General features: G+C 40.2%; 1 protein-coding gene across 1 annotated transcript in view; it reads right to left on the bottom strand.

Moving 5' to 3' along the window:
• Positions 1-21,466, bottom strand: part of ZSWIM6 (zinc finger SWIM-type containing 6) — a 220,114-nt gene that overhangs the window by 38,397 nt on the left and 160,251 nt on the right. The window contains exon 4 of the mRNA XM_070056741.1: positions 19,627-19,777. Within this exon, the coding sequence (XP_069912842.1) occupies positions 19,627-19,777 (151 nt within the window). The remainder of the gene's footprint in view (positions 1-19,626; positions 19,778-21,466) is intronic.

Below are 21,466 nucleotides of genomic sequence, written 5' to 3'. Positions count from 1 at the left end.
GACAACAGCAAACTCTCAGCAAACGCTGAGTAACAAGAACTAACCCTGTACTCCTTGAAAGACAGCCTTTTCCATCAAACATTCAGATGTGCAAACTGTCACCACCACTGTGCCTCACTGCGTAGGCTGGTTCACATTTCCAACCAGGAGAAAAAGGTGATCAACTAGCTCTGATCTGGAAACAGGAAGATGTGGGTCACCAGCCACAAGACCTGTGCAAGCACACTCAGTCTCTCTGCAGTGGCAGTTCCCTGCAGTGATTTCTACCCACCTCATGATGTTGCTTGGGTGTTAAATGTTTGTCAAACTGTGTACTTCACCCAGCTCCAGAAACTTTGATTTTGAGGAAATGGAGACTCAAAGGTTGAGATAGAATTGGGAGGGCTCAGATTGCAAGTGATTCTCAGGACGTCTTTATAAGTGTATTTGCATTTAATAAAATAAAACAGCAAATAAAAATCACTGACATTACGTATTTCTTAAGCCAGCCAGTAATGATGGGTGTTTGTGCATATAATTAATTTCCGTGTGCCATCTAGAAACATTAATGTTTAAGTTCTAGTATCCCATGGGAACTCATAATAATAACAAGGACTTAAAAAATAAATAAAAATAACAGCCGGCGCCGTGGCTCAATAGGCTAATCCTCCACCTTGCGGCGCCGGCACACCGGGTTCTAGTCCCGGTCGGGGCGCCGGATTCTGTCCCGGTTGCCCCTCTTCCAGGCCAGCTCTCTGCTATGGCCAGGGAGTGCAGTGGAGGAAGGCCCAGGTGCTTGGGCCCTGCACCCCATGGGAGACCAGGAAAAGCACCTGGCTCCTGGCTCCTGCCATCGGATCAGCACGGTGCGCCGGCTGCAGCGGCGGCCATTGGAGGGTGAACCAACGGCAAAGGAAGACCTTTCTCTCTCTGTCTCTCTCTCTCACTGTCCACTCTGCCTGTCAAAAATTAAAAAAAAATAAAAATAAAAATAAAAATAATAGCCGGCGCCGTGGCTCAATAGGCTAATCCTCCACCTTGCGGCGCCGGCACACCGGGTTCTAGTCCCGGTCGGGGCACCGGATTCTGTCCCGGTAGCCCCTCTTCCAGGCCAGCTCTCTGCTATGGCCAGGGAGTGCAGTGGAGGATGGCCCAGGTGCTTGGGCCCTGCACCCCATGGGAGACCAGGAAAAGCACCTGGCTCCTGGCTCCTGCCAGGATCAGCGCGGTGCGCCGGCTGCAGCGGCGGCCATTGGAGGGTGAACCAACGGCAAAGGAAGACCTTTCTCTCTCTGTCTCTCTCTCACTGTCCACTCTGCCTGTCAAAAAAAAAAAAAAAAAAAAAAAAAAATAACAAGGACTTAATTTAAAAGTGTGGCCAGAGTCCTATTGAATGGGGAAAAGCTGGAAGCATTTCCACTGAGATCCGGAACCAGACAAGGATGCCCACTCTTACTACTGCTATCCAATATAGTCCTGGAAGTTTTAGCCAGAGCCATTAGGCAAGGAAAGAAATCAAAGGGATTCAAATCAGGAAAGAGGAAGTCAAATTATCCCTATTTGCAGATGACATGATTCTATATATAGGGGATCCAAGACTCCACTAAGAGACTACTGAAACTCAGAAGAGTTTGGTAAAGTAGCGGAATATAAAATTAATACACAAAAAACAACAGCCTTTATATATACAGACAATGCCATGGCTGAGAAAGAACTTCTAAAATCAATCCCATTCACAATAGCGACAAAAAAAAATCAAATAGTTTGTAATAAATTTAACCAAGGAAATCAAAGATCTCTACAATGAGAATTATAAAACATTAAAGAAAGAAATAGAAAAAGATACAAAAAAATGGAAAAACTTCCATGTTCATGGATTGGAAGAATCAATATTATCAAAATGTCCATTCTTCTGAGAGCAATTTACAGATTCAATGCAATACCAATCAAAATACCAAAGAAATTCTTCTCAGATCTAGCAAAAATTACGCTGAAATTCATTTGGAAACACAGGAGACCCCAAATAGCTTAAGCAATTTTATACCACAAAAACAAAGCCGGAGGCATCACAATACCAGATTTCAAGACATACTACAAGGCAGTTATAATCAAAACAGTTTGGTACTGGTAGAAAAACAGATGGATGGATGCATGGAACAGAATGGAAATGCCAGAAATTAGTCCATGCATCTACAACCAACTCATCTTTGACAAAGGAGCTGAAATCAATCCCTTAAGCAAGGACAGTCTCTTCAACAAATGGTGCTGGGAAAACTGGATCTCCACATGCAGAAGTATGAAGCAAAACCCTCTACCTTACACCTTATACAAAAAACCACCGAACATGGATTATAGAGCTAAATCTATGACCTAATACTATCAAATTATTAGAGAGCATTGGGAAAACCCTGCAAGACATTCGCACAAAGAGATCCTGGAAAACACCCCAGAGGCACAAGCAATAAAAGCCAAAATTAACAAATGGCATTACATCAAATTGAGAAGCTTCTCTACTGCAAAAGAAACAGTCAGAGGGCAGCGGTGTGGCATAGTGGGTAAAGCTGTCACCTGCAGTGTGGGCATCCCACATAGGTGCCAGTTCATGTTCCACTGCTCCAGTTCTGATTCAGCTCTCTGCTATGGCCTGGGAAAGCACGTTCTGGCCCAAGTCCTTGGGCTCTTGCACTCACATGGGAGATCCAGGAAGCTCCTAGCTTCAGATTGGCATAGCTCTGGCCATTGTGGCTATCTGGGGAGTGAACCAGCAGATGGAAGACCTCTCTATCTCTCTCTCTGCCTCTGCCTGTCTGTAACTTGCCTTTCAAATACATAAATAAATCTTAGAAAAAAAAAACCAGGAAAGTGAAGAGGCAACTGACAGAATGGGAGAAAATATTTGCAAACTATGCAATGGATAAAGGATTAATAACCAGAATATACAAAGAGATCAAGAAACTCCACAACAACAAAATGAAACACCCAATGAAGAAAAGGGCAAAGGACTTAAACAGACATTTTTCAAAAGAGGAAATCCAAATGGCCTACACACATGAAAAAATGCTAAGGATAACTAGGCATCAGGGAAATTCAAATCAAAACCACAATGAGGTTTTGCCTCACCCCAGTTAGAATGGCAGACAGTTTAGAGATAACTCATAAATCTGAATATAGTCCTACCATACAACCCAGCCATCCCACTCTTGGGAATTTACCCAAGGGAAATGAAATCAGCAAATAAAAGAGTTACCTACACCCCATGTTTATTGCAGCTCAATTCACAATAGCTAAAACACAGAATCAACCTAAATGCCTGTCAACTGAAGATTGGATAAAGAAATTATGGTATATGTACTCTATAGGATACTACAGAGTTGTAAAAAAGAAAAAGAAAAAGGAAAAGAAAAAGAAAAAGAAATCCGCTTGTTTGCAACAAAATGGATGGATTTGGAAAACATCACATTTAGTGAAATAAGCCAGTCCCAAAGGGACAAATACTATATGTTCTCCCTGATCTGTAATAACTAATAGAGCACCTAAGGAAACATACAGAAATGAAACTGACACTTTGAGAAACAATGACTTGAACAGCCCTTGTCTTGACTGTTGAGAACAGTTTTTTGTTGTTGTTGTTTTCCTTCTTAAAACCATTGGTTGAACCCTTTACCTAACATAGAATTAATCATATGAATATAAAGTCAATTGAAAATAGATCCCAGTAAAAAATAAGAGTGTGAATAAGAGAGGGAAGAGGAAGTTTGTAACTGTAAAGCTGTATAGTTCTACATACATTCCTACGGACTTACTTCTAAGGGTATAGCTAAAAGCTTGCCATGAGACTCCAAATCCCATTAAGCAAGGTGGTAATAATGCCATCTTAAGTGTTAAAGTGATCATATGAACTGTTAAATTGACCATATAGATATAATTAAGTGTTAAAGGGATCATATAGATGAAATCAAGTGTCTGGTAATAATAATAGAATTTAAAAGGAAAGAATGTTCCAACATGGGAAGCAGTTCAAACAGCAAACTCATAGAATGACAATTGCTTTAAATAGTACTCTGACCTCAGAATCAGCCTTTAAGGCATTCTGGTCTGGCTTAAAAGCCCATGAGAGCAGTTCAGGCATGGAAAGCCAAGACACCATGGTAAAAAGAATATACTACATGAAGGATCTCTGTGAGTGAGACCTCAGTGGAAAGAAGGGGCCGTCAAAAAAGGATGTACTTTTCTCTGAAGAGAAGAGAGAACTTCCACTTTGCTTATGGCCTTGCCTAAATACTGATGGAGACTATGAATTCAAAAGGCTTCCATACCCTTGGCAGCTCACATCAAGAGCCTCAGGTGATCACTGATGTCATACATAAGAGTGTTAACTGTTAAATTAACATCAGGAACCACTGTGCACTTACTCCTCATGTAAGACCGCTATGAGAACTGTAAAACTTGTTCTCAAACAATTTTTTATATATATATTGTGTGTGTGCAAATTGTTGAAATCTTTACTTAGTATAGAGTTGGTCTTCTGTGTATAAAGTTAATTGAAAATGAGTCTTAATGGAGAATTGGGCTGAGAATGGGAGAGGGAGGAGGACGTGGGGTGGGAGGGTGGGTATGTTGAGAAGAATCACTACATTCCTCAAGTTGTACTTACGAAATTTGTACTCATCAAACAAAATGTTTCTTAAAAAAAAAAAAAGTGTGGTGTAGGGGGAAATGCACCCTTAGGCATGTGTGGAGGGTGGGGGTTGGGAGACAAGGGAGGAGGAGGAGGAAAGCCAGAAGTCAAACCAGGTGAAATCTGGCATTAAAAAAAAATCTGTAGATGAGGAAAAATTACTATAATTTGTTATATTATTTCCTGCAATGAGATTCAATTTTGACAAACCCAACTCAAGAGATAGCGTTTTATAAAAACAATTTATTTATTTACTTGAAAGGCAGAGTGACACAGAAAGAGGGGGGAGAGAGTGTGCGAGTGAGCTTCCATTTACTGGTTCACTCCTCAAATGGCTGCAATAGCTAGTTAACTGAAATAATGGCACTTCAGTTCCATATAGCATTATATATTCCACATTTCCTAGGACACCTGGCATTTGGAGAGTAAAATCAGAAGAAGCATGAGGTACTGTCAGACTTAAAATCAGTGTTTTGATTTAAGACTAGCCTTAAGTTCAGTGTCAACAATATATCATATCTCAGGATTCTATGGCTGAGAAGTCCTCTCTCCTCCCCACTTCCAAACAGCCTCTCTACATGAATAGCAAGGTTTTCTCATGGCAGACTCAGGATAATCAGACTACTTATGCAAAAATCCAGGCTTCCAAGATGCACAGATCTTTTAAAGAGACAAGTGGATGCTGCCAGCCACTTAAGGCTTGGACCCAGAAACCAGCCCAATATTTCCTCTGCCATATTCTGTTGGTCAAATATGTATTAAAATCACCCAAATTCAAGATTAAGGAAGAGAGACCTCACATCTCAATGAGAGTAGCCATCTTTAATCTGTCACGCTTAACCAAGAAAGATTACAAATCAGCTAGATTACTAAACAGAAAACTAAGCTATTTGCTATTTTTTTGCCATATGCATATGAAATGTTAAATCAAATTCAACTAAACCACTCAACATGAAAAGAACTTAAGACCAAAAAAAAGTCATTATGAGAACTTACCCATATAAAAGTATCCCAAAACACACTGCAATATTAAATGCTGGTTTGTATGCTAATTTTTTCCCTTCAAGGAAAATCCTAACAATATCAGGTTATACATGTTGGGTTTCTAATTAGATTCTACATTTAAAGTTTTTAAATGTCTATCTGTAGGGTACAAAGATTGTTCTATCTAATTCATCTTACATATTTCTAAAAGTAAATGGCATTGACATGTATCCACCTGAGAGTAATTGCTGTCACTTATTGAATATGTATCTCACATTAACTCTGTGCTAAATATTTCACATACATTGTCATACATATTTCACCTGCACACACACAAAACCTACCTTGTAGATAAAGTAACTGAGGTTCAGAAAAAAGTAAGAAACGTTGCACTGCTATTAAAGAAGGGAGCCAGGATCTAGTCCAAAGCTCACATTCCCCAAAAACCAAAATCTTCACTCTATTGTGTTCAGCAGTCTATACAGCTAAATGATCAGGAATCTCTCTCATAAGTCAAGATTCCTATGTGCAGCTGTGGACACACAAATTCCAAGGTTAACCATTTTAATATTTTTTAAAGATTTGTTTATCTAGTTGAAATATAGAGTTAACACAGAGAGAGGAGAGGCAGAGAGAGAGAGAGTCTTCCATCTGCTGGTTCACATCCCAATTGCCCGTTACGGCCAGAACTATGCTGATCTGAAGCCAGGAGCCAAGAGCTTCCTCCGGGCCTCCCACACAGGTGCAGGGGCTGAACGACCTGGGCCATTTCCTACTGCTTTCCCAGTCCATAGCAGAGAGCTGGATTGGAAGTGGAGCAGCCAGGACTCAAATCGGTGCCCATATGGGATGCTGGCACTGCAGCTGGTAGCTTTACTCACTATGCCACAGCGCCAGCCCCCATTTTAATCTTTTGAAAGTTATCATTCCATTCCTCATGTTAAAGCGATGTAATACAAATAGTGTATTATCTAAAATTATGACATATCCTTAATTGTGCAGCTTATGATCCTGTACTTCATTAACCATGTGCTTTCATGTGCTTGAAACATGTTTCTCCCATGTATATGAAACAACACATATAGAGGTCCAACTAACAGAAGCCCAATTAAGCAAAAGAAAACTGTTTTTCAGGACTGACAAGCATAGCAAATAAGTAATTTCACTGTAGATTAAAATAGCAGACAAACAATCAAAAGCTCAACTTAAGAGTTCAAGATTTATTACTCAAGTCAGAAGAAATCTGTTTTCTCTGAAAACATTATGATCAGGTGTGGTAGAGTTAAGTCTGTGTCAGCATTTCTGGGATAACGCACAGGAGTGTGACTGAGCATGCTCTTTGCATTGCTGGGTGCAGGCCAGTATAATTTTCACCTGAACAGATCAGCTGCCCACTCTGTGTCTATTGCTGCCCTACCCCCAATCCCAATCAATAAAACTTGTTTTTCAATTTCTTCTCCTTCACATTTTTTTGGATTAATTATCAAATCAATTCAGTACTTAACAGCTATATAATTTCTATAAGACACCCTTCCTATTTTTTAATCATTGTTTGTTCTCCAGAAAGATGTATATAATGAAAGAGTACACAAGGGCAGCTGACAGTGGGGACAGAAGAGTAAGCCACCTCTCTAAGGTAAAAATGAAAAAGATCAGTGGTTCCCTTTTCCTATGTCACAATTACAGGAAAACAAAGGTTGTTATGTGGAAAGTTTAATTTCTACTTATTTAATATGAAAGCAGAACAATACTTTATGGTATTTCCAAGGGTTCAACAATTATAAAACAATCGTAATACTTATCATATTTATTTTTGTTCTCAAATGCTACAATTTCATGCATGATCCAATTAACTAATTATGCTTATTTAGAGGCCATGAAATGCCTAATTGCAGTCACAAATAGGAGATCACTGGCATAATTAGTTGTGCTAGCAAAATTACAGTCACAAAATTTCTTGGGTCAGACTGCACCAAAACTGTGACCCTAATTACAATATTGTTCTTAGTACAATGCAGTCTTAATATATCACTCACCTTATGTCTGGAAAATAAGCTTAACTGATAAAAACATTCTCATTTAAAATCACTTTGAATCTGTTAAAAACTAAAAATAAAAATGAAAAATGAAAAAAATGATGTGCTAGTTTCTAATTCATTAAAACACTTCTGGAAATTTTTCAAAATAAAACCTCAGGAACACTGTAAAGGGTTTTTGAGATCGCTCCATCAGAGAGAATTTACACTCAGGTAAGTGGCACACAACTAATTATAACAAGGCTCTGAGAAAATTGTGAAATAGAATAACCACCTTTATTGTTGTCAAGAAAAAAAAAAAAACACCCATGGCTATTTCACCACATTTAACTGGTATCCTGGATAAAGTTCCTTTCGGTAAACCTGTGTCCCTTATCTAGTAACACTCTTCCCATTCCATCTGATACATCAGTTCTGTCAGGTCAACATGCAAGATTCATCAAAAAACAGCCTGACCTCATTAGAAGCCCCGTTCCAGGGTATCACCAGCGCCAGCTCTTTACCCCTCACTATCCTTCTTCTTAATGGAGAGAGGAAGCAAAGACAGAAAAAAATTATTCTCAGAATCTTCTGAAATATCTCCCACATTGTATAACCTCATTTTCACAGTCTTCTTATGCTGTATTGGGCCACTTCCCATTTTTCATTTATTTATTCTATTTCCTAACTAGACTTTAAGCTCCCCCATGGCAACGCCCACCACACAGGCACTATAAGCAGTAGGTTCTTGTTACTTTACCTGCTTTTCTGATAAAGAACTCAATGGTACACCATCTGTATTCATGCAAAAATGCTTCCCTAGCACACAGATACAACTACTTTTTCATTTGCTACGGAAAACCAATTTAGAGTAACAGACAATCAACAGCCCTACTAAAAAATAATCAGATTTGCCAATGGTTATTATTATAGAATACTCGTAAACATTTTAGCACTGTACTTAAGAACTCCAAGAAAAGGGCTTGCAGTGCCATCAGACTGAAGCTGCAGTTTTATTCTTAAAAATAACCTTAATGCATTGACTTTTCTGTAGAGCTCAGAAAGAACTTAAAATGGGTGTTGGGTTTCTTGGAGAACAGAATGTTTCATTTTGCTCTAATTCATTCTATTACTGAATTAAACTTTGATGTATTGGTCTTGACAAGTGCTTCATGCTGATTGTATTGTGTATGATAGTATAATCACTCCCCATGCATTTCCCACTGGCTGGCTGATTAATGCAATAGATTACTTGCAGCATTGATGGCAAGGGGGAATCATTGCCTTTCTGTACTCTAAATTGTTTGTATTTCAGTGTACGTGTGTGTGTGTGCATTCATGCACACACAGGCACCTATGAATATCCTGCACATGAGCAGAGGAGGCTGGACAGAGTAAGAGCAGGAAAAGTTAAAACTGAGGACACACTGGTGATTAATTCCTTTCCCTCTCTGTTTTCAGTGCACCAAACATACTTGAGCTTTTTAATGATTCCAAATAGATGAGATACATTACACTTCAACGACTCATTCATTTATTTATTCACAAATATTTACTGACCACCAACTATATGCCAGACAAATGTTCTCATCGTTAAAGGAAAAATAACCCTTTAAAAATCTGCTACTTTCACTGTTCTAATTAGTGGAATGAAAGGGGAAAAGGAGGTGACGGGTGGCATTGTGGTGCAGCAGGTTGAGTCGCTGCTTGGGATGCCCACATCCCATACTGGGAGTGCTAGAAGAATCCCAGCTGTTCTGCTTCCAACACAACTGCCTGCCAGTCTATGTGGGAGGCAGTGTATGATGGCCCAGGTGCCCACAACGTAGGAAATCCACATTAAGTTCACGGCTTCACCTTGGCCGAGCCCCAGCTGTTGTGAGCATTCAGAGAGTGAACCAGCAAATGGGAGTATTTCTATTTTCCCCAAATGCCTCCTCACCCCTATCCTGTGCCATTCTGCTTTTCAAACAAATGTGTGTGTATATATATATATATTTTTAAAGATTTATTTATTTTTTTGAAATGCAGAGCCACAGAGAGGCAGATGGGGCTGGGGGGCAGGCAGAGAGAGAGAGAGATCCTCCATCTGCTGGTCCACTCAACAGATGGCCACAATGGTCAGTGCTGCGCCAATCCGAAGCCAGGATCCAGGAGCTTCTTCAGGTCTCCCATTTGGGTGCAGGGGCCCAAGGACTTGGGCCATCTTCTACTGCCTTCCCAGGCCACAGCAGAGAGCTGATTCAAGCCGGGTCTTGAATCAACACCCACAGGGAATGCCGGCACCACAGACGGCGGCTGCACCCACTACACCACATTGCCAGTCCCATGAATATATTTAAAAAAAGAGAGAGAGAGAGGTGGGGTTTGGGGGAGAGGCGAGACTCTCAAATGCACACTAGTACACGGATTAAAAAAAAAAAAGATGGCTTCTAAAGGAGTTTCAATAAAGATAAAAACTGATAACTAGCTTATCGCTCAGGTTATTTGGCCTATTTGGTCTACATAGCACCCTAATGTTTAGCAAAGACTGTCCTCTGTGTTTGATCAATCTGTTCTAGTGAAAGGTTGCTATATATACTGATCTCATCTTTAATGTGTGTGTAGGTGGGGGAGACAGACTTTTGTGCTTCCGGCAGCACTTAAAAAAAATTTGAGTGGCAGGGAGACAGACAGAGAGGGAAAGCTCCCACTGGCTGGTTCCCTCCCCAGATGTTTGCAACAGGAACTCAATCCAGACCTCCCTTATGGCTGTGAGGAACCCAATTGCTCGAGCCATCACCAATGCCTCCCAGCGTCTCAACTGGCAGGAAGCTAGAACTGGGAGAGCTGGACCTTGACCCCAGCCCCCTGATGTAGGAAAGCAAGTCTGAACCGCTGGGTGAAAGGCCTGTTCTACCTTGGCAGCATTTGAAACAATGATTCCTAATGGGATTTTCTCTCAGTTCTGAGATTGTATTTAACCCAAATGCCCTGTTTGGGACTCTCCCATCCAACCCTTATTCACACAGGAAAGACTGGCATCCAACAGGAGCTATTACAAGGCCTCTATCTGATTCCTACTTAATGAATGTTTCTCCAGGTTTGTAAAAGAAAATTGTGAAATATACTCACATCCTTCAGAATGAACTGGAAAGCACAATCAATAGTCAAAAAGGTCCAGCTGGTTATGGCTCAAAATCACAAAGATGTGGCTATTCAAAGGTCATTTTTGCAACAGAAAGCTGACTTAGCCACATACTTTCACTATTCCTGGCTAGTCCATCAAACTTGAAACAGTAGCCCTGAGACAAGTGATTAACTTGTTCTAGCAAGTTAATGTCAGAAGGCACCACTATTCAGATGGAAGACCTCTCTCCATCTCTCTGTCTCTGTGTCACTCTACCATTCAAATAAATAAAATAATATATAAAAAATAAAGCACCACTATTTTATAGAGTCCAATTCTTACTTTGGTTTTTAAATTTTTAAAATTATTTTTGAAAGATTTTATTTACTTATTTATTTACTTACTGGCAGAGTAACAGACAGAGAAAGGGAGAGACAGTCAAGAGACTTTCCACCCCTTGGAGTTCATTCCCCAAAAGGCAGGCTGCAACAGCCAGGGCTGGGCCATGCCAAAGCCAGGAACCAAAACTCCATCTGGATCTCCCACACGTGTGAAGGGGCCCAAGCACCTCAGCCATCTTCTGCTGCCTTGCCAAGACATTAACAGAGAACTGGATCGGAAGCGAAGCAAGTGGGACTTGAACTCGCACCGAGAGGCAGTGGAGGATTAACCCACTGTGCCACAGTGGGGCCTGGTTTTGAAATTTTTAAATAATTTTTTTAAGTAAAATATGAAAACAATGTTGTGCAATTATCAGAGAAGCTTATAGCAGCCTCAAAAAATTCACTTGCTACAAATCATTTACCAGCCTGCATTCCCCAAAGGTATATGAGAAAGTATCTAAATAAAGTCAGTCTTTGCTACACTTCCAAGAATGACTATTTAAAAGCCTACGAAGACAGTGATTATCAAGCATATAATTTTTTAAAAAAAGATTTATTTATTTGCAAAGCAGAGTTACTGAGAGGTAGAGAGAGAGAGAGAGAGAGAGAGAGGTCTTCCATCCCGTGGTTCACACCCCAGATGGCCGCAATGGCTAGAGCTGTGCCGATCCTAAGCCAGGAGCCAGGGGCTTAGGTGGGAGCAGGGGCCCAAGGACTTGGGCCATCTTTACTGCTTTCCCAGGCCGTAGCAGAGAGCTGGATCGGAAGTGGGATGCTGGCACTGCAGGTAGCGGCTTCACCTGCTACACCACAGCACTGGCCCCTCACGCATATAGTTTTAATCTCGGAACCCTTTCTCCAGAAAAACCTGGAATGTCTAGTATGACACACGGTGAAAGTCAAACTGCTCTGATAGAGCAGGATCTGCCTCCTCCTGCATGCTCCTCTTTCCCCTTTGCCCTCAGGCTCTCTGCTGGGCAATGTCTGAACACTCCAAGCAAGCATTATAATTTTTTTTTTTTTTAAGCATTATCACTTCTGATTTCCTTGGATTCTCCTCCACATTCATGAACCTACCTGAACTTGAATTTACAGGAATAACCTCAGTAAGCAGCCTGAGGCAGCTTTTCCTGACTTCCCTTAGCTTCCACTTCTTCATCCCAGCTTGAGAGTTCTTGGTTGTGGACTAAAATGAGGATTCTCAGTTTTCATTAATTTTTGTATGCTGCTGCTAACTTTAGGATAAGAAATGGTGAAAAGTAAATTTTCCATAGCCTACCTGGGCAGAACCCAGAGGCCTCCGATCAAGAGTACAGAGCTCTCAGTTTTAAGGAACAGAAAGTAGCAAGACTACTCAAAGAAAGAAACTAGGCCCTGGTAATGAGGACCCAACAGCAGATAGATATTCTGAGAACAATGCTGAAGGGAAGTAAAACCTCCTGGGCAATACAATTGACAAAGCCTCTGTATTTAGAGGGAGCTATGAATAATGTGGGAATAAGCAGACTGAGCAGTACACACCCCATGTGAGAGCAGAACAGCGTGTGTGCAGCAGTTTGCAGAGCCTACAGACCATACTAGATCACTAAGTGTTGGTAAGCATGTTATCATTACTAGGGCCTGGTGCAGTCCAGGGAAAAGCCAGTGAGCCCGAGAGTACTCGGTAGCTCTTACCGAGAGGGACTGAAAATGGGATGAACCCCACTGGAGCCAATTTATAGCAATACTAACTGTATGTGTGCTAAGCTTGCTACAGAACACAGCATGAATTGGCTACTTAACACTAAGGTGTTTGCTTTCTCAACAAACATGAAGTTTGAGCCCCTGTAAACATGATGCAGATAGGCAACTGGCAACTAGTTACCCTCAGCTGACAACTAGCAACCAGGACTGTGCCATGGGTAGCCAAGACCATGCCAGGCAGCTTTTGGTTTTTACAGCGTTTATTGGGATCCAGATAATCCTGCTCTGCGCTTAGCAGACAGACCCACCTGGCAGAAATCAAGAATAAGCTGATGATGTTATCCAGTTTGGTAGTTAATTTTTTTTTAAGTTACTTATATCTGGGGTCAAATTCCTGCTCTATTTCTGACTTCAAAGAACAAGCTACCTAGCCTCTTTAAGCTCAATTTTCTTGGCAGTAAAATGAGGGTTAAAAATTGTACCTATGTCACAGGGCTGTTATAAGCATTAAATAAAATAACACATACATTAAGCACTTAGCATATTGCCTGATAAGTATGAGTAACTGTTACTACTAGCTGGACCAATATGGGAAATAAAACAAAGCCCCAGTCTAATTCTATGATGTCTATCTACTCTCTCCCTCTTGTCCTTTTTTAAGTTCAGCTACAATAACGAACTGGTAGTCTTAAAGACAATAGATCTGGTAAAGAATGTGGTCTGTACCCTCCCCCACTGAACTTAACTGTGTTGATGTTCATGTCTCTTCTTTCTAGAGTATGATTATTATTTCTTTCCTATAACTTAACTCCATAAACATCCTGTAGAAACATTTTAAAGTTAGTTCGTACTAATATTTATTCTAATTAGTAACAGAATCATTCTATCAGTTAATTTGTCATGTCTCCTAATGTCCCCATCTCTCTACTTCCTCCTTACTCCAGTACCATCACCTACACTAAAATCAAATACCCAACACATCTATCCCTCTGGACATAGCAAATGCTTCTCATACATAGTGGGAGGGCCAGAACAAGACTTCTGGAAACAAAAGTAACACGAATGCATCAACAGTGGCAAGTAGTGGTGAATAGCTATATTCTCCTTGTGCCTAGTGAAGAAAAACTGGTAGATGATAAGCAATCCCTGACGTGTGGTGCATTAGGATTACCTTCTGTCCTTAGAGCTATTTTGAAGTTTCCAAGTCTAAACAGGCACTGCTTTGCCACAATAGAGCTCTGGCACTGGCAAAAAGGTTAACTACTTACAGGGCAAATCACTTTGGAATGCTCTCTGGTTCTCAGGAGAAGCAGTTATTCCTTAGTCATTTACTAACCAGTATCAACTTTAAAATGTGGCCCTGCTTGAGTGTGAATTTACCATAGAAACTAAAAAAGTGACTCAAAACATGGGGGAATTATTAAGCCTAATGCTCTCAGAGATGCTGGATGCTAAGATGGCATTCCCCGGAAATTTCTCCACAATTACCTTCAGAGCACAGCCTTTAGAATCTGATTTCTGGCTGCGCACAAAGACCTACATTAAGTAGAATACCACTTGAATGTGTGACTCAAGCATGTATTTTCCCTTTTTTAAAAAATATTTATTTATTTATTTGAAAGGCAGAGTTACACAGAGAAGGAGAGGCAGAGAGAGACAGAGGTTTTCCATCTGCTGGTTCATTCCCCAATTGGCCGCAATGGTTGGAGCTGTGACGATCCGAAGCCAGGAGCCAGGAGCTTCCTCTGGGTCTCCTACACAGGTGCAGGGGCCCAAGGACTTGGGCTATCTTCTGCTTTCCGAGGCCATAGCAGAGAGCTGACTTGGAAGTGGAGCGGCAAAGACTTGAACTGGCGCCCATATGGGATGTCGGCACTGTAGGCCGCGGCTATACCTACTCCACCACCGCGCCGGCCCCTTTATATTTTCCTTTTATTCAATATTCATGTAAGTAGGTGGGCAAGAACCACTCACTATGTTTAGGATGATAGGACAGAATTTTGGGTACACAGAGCAGGTAATTTTTAGTATTTTGCAGTAACTGGTGCCAAACGATGGGCTGAGTTCCATATTGTTGAACATAGTTAGATTCATGCTGATTCCAAGAGTTCTAAATCTGTGTTATCACTCAATTTAGTTCCATCCAAGGAATATTACAGCTGCTGCTTAGTAACAAGTGATTAAATTAACCTTTCATGGGAATAGGACCAGAAAGAAACATCTACCTATGGCTTTTCTGCTCAGACGCAGAGTTAGATCCACAGATGAGAAGCTGTGAAAGGAACTGTTTTTGCGACCTGAGTAAGCAGAGCTCAAAAGAGTCAGGCTCCTACGAAGGCTCTTTTTCTAAGAAATAAGACTGACTCAGGGAGAAAAAGGTGTAAAACCTGAGGGAAACTACATTACATGTTACTTGAAAGTGAAAATTCAAGAATTTTTCCCTGTGATAAAACTGTAATTAAATCTTATTTAACTATTGCCTCTAATGACATCCATTTTAATTAGATTTTAATAGACTAGCAGCCACAACCTATAGTTTTATGAAGCAAAGTAAAATTACAGTCTAGGAAGACATTTATGGAAAGAGACCCATCAACGCAGATGAGAGGTTACACTCCATCCCATCATCCCTAAAGACCCCCATAGTAATTAAGTGTGCTGAACAGACAGCCATTAGGGCGAACAGTAGGTGTGCTTGCCACAAATCAGCACTGGGTTGTTCTTTAAAATCCAAGTTATTTCTGCGATCTGCCTTCCAGAAAATCTGCATGTCATTGAAAAAAGAATGCAACAGAAGTGTGTGTTCTACAGCTTCTACTAAATGTGTCATCTCTATTAAGTGTGCAGCCTCTACCACTGAAACAGGATTTCATGTTCTAAGATTCTTTAATACATACTTTTCCTTATAGCTGATTATTATGTAGTATTACTCATCTTGAGAATACAGAGCTATGTTTGGGAAAATGAACATTATGTAGGTACATAAAGTAAAATTAGTATCTGAAAAACTGATTCACATGTAAAATAAATGTTTCTGCAAATGACATGTACTAAACAGGATCTAAATCCTATGAATGTGTATCTATTTCATATGACATTATGAAAAATCAAGGAATAAATAACAAAAATGAACTCAGACCAAATGAGTATCATGGGCATTTAGATTAGAAAAGAAGAGCTAGGAATAATCAGTCTATGTGTTAGTTGGAAGAGGGGGGAGGGCTTGACCTGTTGCTACCACAAGTAAGTTTGCATGTACTTAACTGCAATAGAGAAAAACTTAAAGTAATTTTGTTATTTTTAAAACTAATTTTGAAACATCAATACTGTTAAATTTTCATAAATTGCATGTAATCAGAAAATTAAATATCTTGGGAAAAGGATATCTGGTCCTCCAAAAAACAGCTGTAATCTTGTGCTGACAATCTCCTGGCTCCAAATCCCTCTGCCAAGAAGCACAGTTACTTGGCTAAAATACTCTCACTTGTACATTTTCATCAGATTAAGATTTTCATGCCAGGATTTTTTTTTCCTGGTGTATTTGCCATGGCCAGATATGGACCCATCGAATCCACCGGTGCTAAGGAGTTAAGCATCTGAGATTTAATTTAACAGTTTCAGCTTTATTAAGCTGTCACAGAGCGGCCCCACTCTGATAACAGTAGCTCCTCCAATTATGGCTTGGTTTAGGGTTGACAAGTATAATGATTCATTCGTGGCACATGAGAAGCAATAAAAGGTTGTTTTGCATTACAGCTTTAAAAATGTGGGCACTTTTTTCATTTAATTTGTCACTTAGCTTTTGCTAAGAGGACATTTAAATTGCAGTAAAAGGCAAATGGGGCTTTTAGTTTAAATGTAATCCCCATATTTAAATGATCTGTAATGGTGCAGTGTTGGAGTGGGAACACTATTGTCTCACAGTGGGTCCTGATGGTGACATGTGACATTTGTATTCAGGTCCTGTATTATCCATGTGGCTAAAGGGCTTCCAATTTCATTTCACAGCCAGAAGCCTGCAGAAAACACCAATTAACTTGCAGATCCCATTTGCCGACAAAACTCAGCCTCTTCTCAATGTCTGGCATCTGGCAGTGCTCAGCATTTAATTCCAAAGCAGAGCCTTGAAGCAATGTGAGTCCTGTGTAGGGGCACAAAGTCAAATTCCCTCATTTTGTTAAAAAGCAAAAGCCTTTCCTTTTGTAATACAGAAGAAACTTTAGTTAATTTTTTGGTGAGTGAGTGTTAAGATATGACAGCTATTGTTACTTCTATATAGGATTCTTCACAGAACTTAGATCCCATTAACATGGCAAGTGACCTCTGCCTGGCGTCAGGGGTCACAGGAGAAATCTAGTGTCTAGTAGTCACTGGAGGAAGAGGATATAGAAAAAAGAAACTGTTCTTCATCCTGGACTGAAATCAAAGAATTTATATAAAGCCTGGCCCTTAATTAAAAACTACTCCATCAGAGGTCGTAACTATACTCAGTTGGTAAAAGCTTACACCTAATGAGAACTTGTACTTTTTTTAAAAGATTTATTTATTTATTTGAAAGTCAGTGTTACACACAGAGAGGAGAGGCAGAGAGAGAGAGAGAGAAAGAAAGAGAGAGAGAGGTCTTCCATCCAATGGTTCACTCCCCAGTTGGCCGCAACAGCCTGAGCTGGGCCGATCCAAAGCCAGAAGCTTCTTTGAAGTCTCCCATGTGGGTGCAGGGGCCCAAGGACTTGGGCCATCTTCTACTGCTTTCCCAGGCCATAGCAGAGAGCTGGATTGGAAGAGGAGCAGCCGGCACTAGAACTGGCGCCCACATGGGATGCCAGCATTTCAGGCCAGGGCATTAACCCACTGCGCCACAGCACTGGCCCCAGAACTTGTACTTTTGATTGAGAGTTCAGGTACATAATTTTCAAAACCAATTTGGAGGGGCCAGTGCTGTGGCACAGCGTGTAAGCTGCTGCCTGCAACACCAGCATCCCATACAGGCACTGATGTTGCTAACGCGCTTGGGAAGGCAGTGGACCACGCACCCACGTGGGAGATCCACAAGAAGCTCCCAGATCTTGGCTTCTGATCAGCCCAACTCCAGCTGTTGCAGCCATTTCGGGAGTGAACCAGGGATGGAAGGTATCTCTCTTTCTCTGCCTCTGCTTTTCAAATAAATAAATAAATAAATCTTTTAAAAAAAAAAAAACTTGGAAAGGTAAGATATAATCATGGATTAAATGTGAGCACTACAAATATTACTTGAGTGTATTATTTGTAAAGTTGGTATTTTTCTCCTAATCAGATACTTATAATTCTAAAGTTCCTCCAAGTCCCAAATCTCTTTAGATTTTATTCACTTCATAGTAATCCAGTATTTTTTCTTTAAATGATCCCCTTCATTACAATTTTTCTAATGCTAGTCCTTTTTGCTTTTATAAATGAACTAATCAGTTCAACACATACTGTAGAGCTACAGAATTGAGGCAGGTTTTTGGGAAAGCAAATCATTCATTAGTCTATAAAAATATTTGTTTCAGTATTACATTACATTGTGTTGTTTGTATTATTCCAACACATTGGAATTACCTATCATAGTTACAAGATTGATTCAAATTTTGAAAGGAAAATTAACTATAATTATTTCAGAAGATCCAAGGAAGGTACCAAGACTAAGTTATTTAAGATATTTAAAAAAAAAAGGAAAAAAGGGGAAGAGGTCAAATTTCTAACACTTGGCAAGCAGCAGAGATATAAAAAAGAATCAAAAATTTGTATCCACAACCAAGTCCCTGAACACCCTTCCTATTAATGGAAAAGAAGGAAACACTGTTAGAGATTATCTACCAACTTGCTGCCTAACTCTGCATCACACAATGTCATCTTGGGGAAGTCTCCTAACCTCCCTGGGCTCCAGTTTCCTTATCTGTAAAACAGATAATCTCAAAGGAAGCTTCCAATTCTGATGACTTTGTGCTATCTTCACAGACAACAGCTTTCCTTGGTTTAAAGTAAACCTGGGATCAACAAGCATGATGTGGCCCACTATTGGCCAAGAATAATTTCATTGAGACTAGGATCTAGTGAATGTAACCAGTGGTTTCCTCTCGGAAATTAGAACACTCATACAATGTTCATCAAAGTTTCATTTATCACTCACAGATTTCTTAATAGAAAGACAACAAACATACCATTGATAACTTCCCTAGGAATGAGCATGAAGAGACTCAACCTAATAAAATTTCAGTATTCTCTTAATTAGCATGTCTAGTGGATGCCTCACTTTTCAACTACTTGCTATATTTATATCTTTAACCACCAGGGATCTGGGATGCAATAAACATTAGAGTTTGCTCTATCTTTTCCATTCTGAGGGTCAAGAGTTCATCTAAATAGTAGCCAAAAATAACATGAATATCCAAACCACATTTAATCAATGTTGGGAAGGGGAAGACAGACTCCAAATTTTAGCTGCATCAGTTATATTAATCTAGAAATAAACAGCCAGTCTGTAACACAAAACAGCTATTTAAAAAGTTATCTTCTTTTTTTCCAAGCAAATTATTTAAAGACAGATTCCCTTCCCCAAGATCAGACAATTCCCTCAAATCCTGCCAAGGTTATTTTCTGCAAATGTCAGCCCAAGTCCTCTTTCTTCCTATTCCTATAATCAGTGTACAGGCACTACGTTCATTTACGAGCAGGAGATCTCTCTTCCTCAATATTGTGACCATGTCCTTCAGATGTTCAACTCTATGTCTCTATCCATGCACAACTCAAGGGTGATTTGTCAGGAAATGTATTTACCCAGCTCGTCCCAGAGCTGCCTGTATTTGTCCGTCATCGCAGTGCCTTGTTGCCTCCAAAGTGACAGGCGAGGGTCAGCCATGAACTGCTCTGTTATCAGGGTCAACATGCGGGCCCCATTGGAGTCCCTCATCTTTAACATCTCCCGCACCTGGTAGGGAAAAACAAACCTTTAGAAAAATGTTTAAGAAGAAAAGAAAAGAGAAATACCCAAAACAAACCACTTTTCTTTATTTCTTCCAGGGAGGGAAGGAAGGAGAAGAGATTAAGCCTTCACACCAGCCCTTATAACCAAATAAAAGTAGTTGAAAATGGCTCTATATTCTAAATTGCAATTCCATCAAATCAAGAGAAATGACCACTGATTATTTTAAATTCCATTTTAGAATCAGTATGAGGAAAAGAAGTTTCCTTAACTTCCCAACTCCAAAAAGTTTTCAGCTGGGTCTTACACATCTGATTAAGATAACTGATTAAATCTATTTCCTATGTCCGGTGCAAACTTTTTTTTTTTTTCCTTGAGGTCTCCTTAAAAGCAGTTTTCTTGCTAAGCCAGATGCACTTTGTGGTTCAACATTATATTCCCACTAAGTAAACTATTAGTTAATCATGTTTTGACAAACCATAGAAGTAAAACCTGGCACCGAAAATAGACAACTGAACCTAACAAGTACACCACAATAGGTTTTAGCTCAGTGCTCCTATTCATGGAGCTGAAGTGCTGTGATTCTGATGGCCTACAGAAAAACAGAATGCAAAACCAGCACAACAAATAGTTTGGCAACTTCCTGACTGTTCCCCTCTGATTGTCCCTGCCATCAGTAAAGAAGTAGCTAAAGCAGAGTGCACTGACAACTCCTCAGGAGTCTTCCAAATCCATCTGAGAATGTTTAGAATAATGGCATCTGTCCTCTTGCTTTTTAAATAACAGCTTTACTGATACATAATTAACATACCACTCAGTTCTCACTAATGGTTTTTAATATATTCACAGTAGTTCAAGTCCTTCTGTTTTTGAGATAAATTACTAATTTCTGTAAGTTCTGTCTCACTGAAGTTTTTTCATACAAAGAGCAGCAGCATGTAGTTGTTTCTCTGTATGTGGACAACCGGTTCCAGGACCCCCTCACCAAGTGATACCAAAATCCTATAAAACAGTACAGTGCTTACGTATAATCCATGCATATCTTCCCATATACTTCAAACTCCTCTAGATTATTTTTAATAGCTAGTACAACATAAATATTACATAAATAATTGTGACACCATATCATTTAAGAATTAATGCCAAGAAAAAGTCTGCAAACATTCAGGTCATATAGGCCTAGCTGTGTCTTTGAGCCACAGTTGACTCAATCTGTGGGATTTTCATCTGTGTGCACTTCTGACACACATGGGGCTGTTTTTGCACCGGTTAAGAGAAAATGGATAGGGCTGCAGCGTCAAAGACCTTTTGTGCTCTATGAGTGATCCACAAGGTAGAATAATAACCACTGACCTAATATGCTGGCCTCTTGAGTTGGAGTTTGCTCAAGCTCTGTCTGTTAACTCTCATGCTAAATTTCCCAAAAAAAGAAAGAAGAAAAGAGCACCAGGGAAACCCTAAAGGAACACACCCATTTCAGACGTGTGTACCGCCATGGATTCAACAAACAAGAATCTCAGCTGGTACAGGAGATTTAGCTGCCACTTGGGACTCTCACATCCCTTATTAGAGCACCCGATTTGAGTCCCAGCTACTCCGCTTCTCATCCAGCTTCCTGCTAATACACATCCTTGAGAGGCAGTACACGAAAGCAGAAGTACTTGGGTCCCTGCCACTTGTGCTAGACCTAGATGC

The sequence above is a fragment of the Oryctolagus cuniculus genome, chromosome 14 (genome assembly GCF_964237555.1).
Source record: "Oryctolagus cuniculus chromosome 14, mOryCun1.1, whole genome shotgun sequence".
NCBI classification, from domain to species: Eukaryota; Metazoa; Chordata; class Mammalia; order Lagomorpha; family Leporidae; genus Oryctolagus; species Oryctolagus cuniculus.
This window is presented reverse-complemented; position numbering and strand designations above follow the sequence as displayed.